Here is a 7,192-nt window from a genome sequence, read left to right on the forward strand (position 1 = left end):
AATCCTACTAGTGCAGGTAGTCCAAAACCTTTAGCCAAGATATGGCGCCAATTGGTCGTCACGAAGTTTCTGCCAAGGGAACAAGACTCTAACTTTCCGACTTTCGATGACAAACACATTATGTACCTATTTTTATCAAAGATGAAAGTTAACCTTCCTTTTACCATTTTTAACTATCATAAGAGTTTCCTGACTTTTGGAAGAGTTTCCTCTGAACTTTTTCTTCAAAAAAGAATACTTAACAAGGTTCAAAAAGAGGGTCTAATTAAAGCTCTTGAAACTTTATAGGGCACGAAGTTTTCTATTCCTCAAAGCGTGGGGAGGCAAAGAAAGAGGAAGTTTGCGTCTGAAGCTGGATCCTCTAGAAACTAGTTTTCCCTTCTTGTCTCTAGGATTTCTTTTGTTTTAGTTTCTTCTTGTACTCCTTGTTTTCTTTTAATAAATGAAAATTTTCTTTGATATTCTGTAACATTTTTTTTCTAAATTTTTCTCAGTTGTTTTATTTCTTTTTATATTATTGTTTATTCTTTTTTATTGATGACAAAGGTGGAGAAACATAATAATTTTGATATATTTTTTATTTAAATAATAAATCTTAAATATGCTATACTATTATTCTTTGGATATTTATCAACCAGGCAATTCAGATTTTGTTTTGATAATAGCCAAGCTCTAAAATGTTGTGATACCCAAGTAAAAGTTTATTATCAGATAAATTATGTTTATGGTTTTTCATAATTATTTTAGTCTCATACTCAGGGGAGCTTACAAGAAATTAGAAATAATGTTGAGAAATATAAAACTCAGGGGGAGCTTACAAACTTAACTCTGATGTTTTACGTTTTGTCTATCAAAGTAAAAAGTGTTAATCAAAATACATGAATTTGTTATCATAAAAAAAGGGAGATTGTTGGAACAAGTTTGGTTCTGCAATCATCTTTAAATTCTGATGATGATAAAATTTATTTTGTATGGAGAATAATTTTATACTCTGACTATGTTGTTAAGTGTACAAATCAATAAAATTAAATTCTAATTCTAAAAAAGTCAAGTATAAACATACTAAACTTTGAATAAAGCACATATAAAATCTGAAGATGAATAGAATCCGAAGATTAACAACATCTGAAGCAAACAAACTCGGAACTAAAGACGCACTTTGAACTAAAAGAAACAAACAAAATATATTTTAATGAAGTCAAGCTTCTGAATTACAATTTATTCTAAATGAACAACAAGAATATTTAATAGACTATTTTGATATTAATTACTATATCTTTGGAATTTCAAATTAAGATTACATTATTTTTTATTTTATTTTAATGTTTGCTAAATCACTTTCATATATAACACTTACTTAATAGTGCGCCATATGTTATAAAATCAAAAGTCACAACACTTATATAAGCATTTAACGATCAATTTAATGACAAAGACTAAAGTGACAGTAAATTGATCACTCAAAAACTAATTTGACTTTTTTATTAAACATAAACTAAAGTGACAACAAAGTGCTCTTTTATGATCTAAAGTGAGTGATTAATAATCATATTTTAATATCTTGGCGTAAAAATATTGATAATGCACCTAAGAAAGACACAGCCTAATAAAAAAATTAGGTTGGAGGTTACCTATATATGTATTAGTACTGTAGTTAATAGATATGTTTAACTATTAGCCTTTCATTATAAACAAATAAGTGATGTTTATCTATAATTAGGACCAATAATTTGTTGATTCATAAAGCAATTAACTTAGAACACTATTATAACCACAAGATTTAGACATAAGCCAATTTGATTTGATGTTAGAAAATAGAAAGCCAGTTATGTATTTAAAAGCACACATAAAGCCAAATAATTTATTAAAAATTGATTTGATATTATCCCTCAACTTGCAAGCTATCAAGGTCCCCACATTGAAATAGCATCGTCAATCAATATGGTCCATTTTACACCTTTGTATGAAAATCTCAAAGAACTTGCACCTTATTCAATTCCAATCGTTTGGACATTAATATGGTTAAACTTAATTTAATTTTTAATTTCTAAGGAGTTGTTTGGGAGTTGATTTTTGGAGAATTTTGGAAAGAAATACTTGAAGGGTTGCGTCTATAAATTAAAATATGTGTAGGGTGTTGTTTCAAGGTTAAAAAAATATTCCTTATAACTATGAAAATGCAATATTCCTAATAATCTAAATTTCTATCAAACACATATATTGGACCAATCTTTTCAGAAATAATAATCCTAAAAATAGTATTGGAATATAATTTTAAGTTATGAAACAAACACATCCTAATATTCTTAAAAAGCTTTAAAAAAAATACTACACTAACATATATAATTTTTTAATTTTTAAAAAATATCACACATTTTAAGGAGAGAGATTTCAAAACATTTCCCTTCAAAAGCTCCTAAAACTAACTCCTAAACAGCCCCTATGTTTTACAGTGGAGAGATTATTATAATTGGATTTAATTGCTACCAATAACTTGAATTATACAGGTCGTTCTTTGAATATATTTTTAGTCTGCTTTTACTGTAAGAAAACATTGATTTTATCATGTGAGTTTGCCATGTGAAAAGCACTTAGCAAAATAATGTATTTGCGGGGTGATTTTCACCTTGCAATACAATTTTTTTTATAAAAGAAAAGAAAAAGATTTTTCCTACCATATTCTGTTTTATGTTTGGAAAGTGTGTTGCGGAGTGAAATTCATCTAGCAACGTTGCGAAGTGATTTTCACCTGGCAACGTTGCGGGGTGTTTTCCATCAGGCAAAAAGTTGCGACTAACGTTTTTGGGGGGAATTGATCTACCCCGCAATAATTACGTTGCAGGGTGATTTTTTCATTTGCGAGGTGGATTTCACCTGGAAAAACGCTGTTTTTTTTTGTAGTGTTGTTTGTTTTTGTTGGTTTATCGGTCGTTACAAAATTCGTATTTTTAATAGTGCATAGACACTAGTTTATCATTATTTGTACTTTGATAATTATTACATGAATCAGGATAAATCAGACTGAAAATTTAAAAAAACTTGTATGACATGACAGAACGTTATATTCTAATTGGATGACAATGTAAATAAACATTAAACTCTTATATATATATATATATATATATATATATATATATATATTTATATATATATATATATATATATATATATATATATATATATATATATATATATATATAGTTTTGTTATTAAAAAACATTTGTTTTTAGAGCACAAATCAGCCTGACTTTTTTCTTGAACAATTTCATTCTTTTACACATTTTCACAATTTTCTTAAAATTTACTGTGTGATGGTGATATTTATGGATGTGAAATTGTAGATTTTCTTTAAATAAAAAAATCTTAAAAACTAACATATATAAGTGAAAGCGAATAAAATTATAACTAAGATTCTAAATTTTTTATGTTTTTATTTTGATATTACATATTAAAAAAAAATCCTAGAAATGAAAGTTGCATGCCGTCAAATAAATGATTGATGTCGTCTCATAGTAAATTTTGAAAAAAATGTTGAAATATAAACAACTATATCACAAAAAAAAGTATATATAAATCATCATATCAAAATCACTAAAAAAAAATTGCACGTATGATATTTTTTTTTAAAACCAAAAATACAATTAAATCATAATAATTATCAATCTGTACTCTATATATAGCTTCAAAACTTTGCATGCATTCATCAAATACATCACTTGACATCTACTGTCATCCTTTCTATAGCATTGGTTGCAATAATATTCTAAGTTGTTTTGAAATGAAAATGAAAGGTTCTACATGGTTTCTTCCCCTTGTTGTGGCCACTCTTTTTGTGGTTGCATCCGCCGGTAACTTTAATCAAGACTTTGAAATAACATGGGGTGATGGTCGTGCAAAAATTCTTGAAAATGGACAGAGTCTTAGCCTCTCTTTAGACAAATCCTCTGGTTCTGGATTTCGTTCTAAAAATGAATACTTGTTTGCAAAAATTGATATGCAACTCAAACTTGTGCCTGGTAACTCTGCTGGCACAGTCACTACCTATTATGTAAGTATTTATTATTTTTGTAGACAAGTCATACTAACTGAAAATGGCCATGCATGTTTATTTATAGTTTGTAGTTTCAAACTAATATGCATGTTTACATGTGATTGGTGCAGCTATCTTCTCTAGGGCCTACTCATGATGAAATAGACTTTGAATTTCTTGGTAACTTAAGTGGTGATCCTTATACTCTTCATACAAATGTATTCACACAAGGAAAAGGCAATAGAGAACAACAATTCCATTTGTGGTTTGACCCCACCAAGGACTTCCACACTTATTCTATTCTTTGGAATCCTCAAAGCATCATGTATATTAATTACACACTCTTATTCACTTTTTTATTTTTTTTATTATTATTATTTTTTTTTGAATTTATATAATCAACTTTTTTTGTTTCATATAGATTCTCTGTAGATGGAACACCAATTAGAGAATTCAAGAATTTAGCATCAAAAGGGGTTGATTTTCCAAAGAACCAACCTATGAGGATATATGCTAGTCTATGGGATGCTGAGAATTGGGCCACAAGAGGTGGGCTTGTCAAAACAGATTGGTCCCAAGCCCCATTCACAGCCACATATAGAAACTTCAATGCTCAAGTTTGTGTTTGGACTTCTTCAGGCTCTTCTTGTTCTTCCAACAAATCTCCATCATCTTCGTTATCTCAATCATGGTTAAGAGAATCATTGGACTCAAATGGATTAGCTAAAGTTCAATGGGCGCAAAAAAATTATATGATTTATAATTATTGCACTGATACTAAGCGTTTTCCACAAGGACCCCCTTCCGAATGTCTTCCTTAAACATTATTATGTGATTTTATGAAAGCCTCGGATTTAGATCCTCTATGATTGTTGTACGATGCAATTGATCTCTAGAATGATTAAATTTAGAGATTGTTGCACCGTGCAATAATTATAGAGAATTCCTATTCAATAAATCTCGTACATATCGAATATGTGAAAAATATGTTTAACTTTTCTTTCTTGTGTAAATTTACAGTTAAAATTATATCATAAATTGATATATATGTATTGTACATTTCTACCCTGTTTGTGTTTGAAAAAAGACATGTTTGATATTCATATCAATAAATTGAGAAATTGTATATTGTATTAATGTTCAAAGATAATATTATTTAAATTTATGTTTTTTGTGGTATTTTTCAGTTCAGTTTATTTTTATTATTGAAATGCTTAATTAATACATCTTCTTTGTCTTCAAAAGATCAGAAAGAGATTAAATTTTTTTTTTTTAATTTTGAAAAAAAAATCAATTATTATTGATAATCAGCCAAATTAGGCTTATTTACATTGTGGATAGAGGTGGGAATAGGTTAGGCCTACTAACAGGGGCCTACGGTCTAGCCGATACACGTTAAGGCCAAGACATTTTTTTTTCTTAAATAAAAAAGGCCTAGACTTTTTTATAAGCCTATTTAGTTAAATAGGCTAGGCCAAATGCCATATAAAAAAACCTATGGAGAACTTATGAAAATAAGTTAAAGGAAATCCTATGGATAATGTCATATGGTGTTTTCATAAGTTCTCTCAGACAAATCATCTCACAAAATTTATGTTACTAAATAAGCTCGGATAAGTCAATGCAAATAAACATTCAGTTTCAATGTATTTTTTATTCTCTAGTCTAGTTAAACATTAGTTTAATTGTTTATTTACTTATGTTCAAACGATATAGGCTTTTTAAGTAGGCTAATAGGTCAATCAAGCCTTTGAAATGGTCAGACTCAGGCCAAAAAATAAGCTTATGACAAGCAATAGGAAAGACTTAGGCTTTAAATTTTTTAGAAGTTCAGGCTCAGGCTTGGCAAAGCCTAACTCGGCCCAACCTATTCCCATTCTTAGTTATGGGTTTCTTTCTTGGGCCAAATGTTTCTATTGATCCTAATACAATTAATTTGCCTAATAGTTTGAATGTCCATATAGTGGGCTTTGCAATTTTTCTTTCTTTTGACATAACGGATCGAGCTCTCTTCTAGGCTCATGAGGGATTTTCAGATTTTTCTCACCAATAAACCAATGTTAGTTTTACCTCCTTTTGCGTCGCTTCTATCTTTGTACCAAACCCTAACTCCTTCTTCATCATCCTTCCTATCATACCCCAAAATTTGCCCATCTCATATCATCTTCAAGGGTTCAAGGTTCAAGGGTTTATTCAAGCAACTCTCCTCCTAATCCAGGATCTCCAAAACTAGGGTTTGCATTTTATCAAAGGAGTTTGAATCTCTGAAGCCTCGAATGGATCTCAAGGTGTCTCATATGTCTCAAAGCATCTCCATGTCAAAAGTCAAGCTTCAATTCCATGGATTTTTCATTCAAATGCTCAGATGATCAACAGTCGACTATGTTGACCTAAAAGTCAACTATAGTCAAAATACATTCAAACTTCAAGACTTTTGGTCAACATTAAGTATTAGAGGTTATATCCATCATTTTATCAAAGGTTGATCATGATCCATTAATAAAAACTCAGAAATGAACAAATTCAAAAGGTCCAAATTAGGGTTTTTATAGGAGAAAGTCAACTCAACTTTGACTGGTCATAACTTTCACATGGAGTATCAAAAATTTCCAAACCAAAGCCTATTTTGAAGGAAATTGGATTCTCTACAACTTTGTCTCTCACAAGTCAGGGCCAGAAATGCTTCATTCAAGAGATATAGTCTAATACATTACAGGTCCTCCAAAAGGTCGTTAAAATGTCATGTTTTTCAAAAGCTCATAACATGAACTTGGAAACTTCAATTGAGATGAAACCAAAACGGTCATTTAGAGGACTGTTTGAGCTTTCCAAAAAGTCCTAGAACTCTCCCATACAATAAAAATTGAGAGAGCTGTGAATTGTTGAAGTTGACCAATTTTGGAGAAAGTACACGAAGCCAACATTGAGCAATCTTGATTATTTCTCAAATGGGCTTTAATGTTTAACTTATCCACGTGATTTAAGGCCCATAAAGAGTTCCTTGGCCAAATATTATTATTCTTGCAATATTATTTTATTTACATGAGATTTTAATCATTTAATTTCAAATAAAAAAAATAAAATCATGGAATAATTATATGATGATATTTCTTTAATTCAAATAAAATCCAAAAATGATCCAAGGGCCAAGATTAAATGGGA

The 7,192-nt window shown here is 29.5% G+C and overlaps 1 protein-coding gene across 1 annotated transcript; it reads left to right on the forward strand.

Moving 5' to 3' along the window:
• The first annotated feature begins 3,688 nt into the window (after nucleotides 1-3,688).
• Nucleotides 3,689-5,191, forward strand: LOC131641971 (probable xyloglucan endotransglucosylase/hydrolase protein 23). The gene is made up of 3 exons (XM_058912256.1): nucleotides 3,689-4,048; nucleotides 4,162-4,355; nucleotides 4,452-5,191. The coding sequence occupies exons 1-3, from the start codon at nucleotides 3,695-3,697 to the stop codon at nucleotides 4,849-4,851; spliced, it is 948 nt and encodes a 315-aa protein (XP_058768239.1). The 5' UTR covers nucleotides 3,689-3,694; the 3' UTR covers nucleotides 4,852-5,191.
• The last annotated feature ends 2,001 nt before the right edge of the window (nucleotides 5,192-7,192 follow it).

This window comes from Vicia villosa, unplaced genomic scaffold (assembly GCF_029867415.1).
Source record: "Vicia villosa cultivar HV-30 ecotype Madison, WI unplaced genomic scaffold, Vvil1.0 ctg.004337F_1_1, whole genome shotgun sequence".
NCBI lineage: Eukaryota > Viridiplantae > Streptophyta > Magnoliopsida > Fabales > Fabaceae > Vicia > Vicia villosa.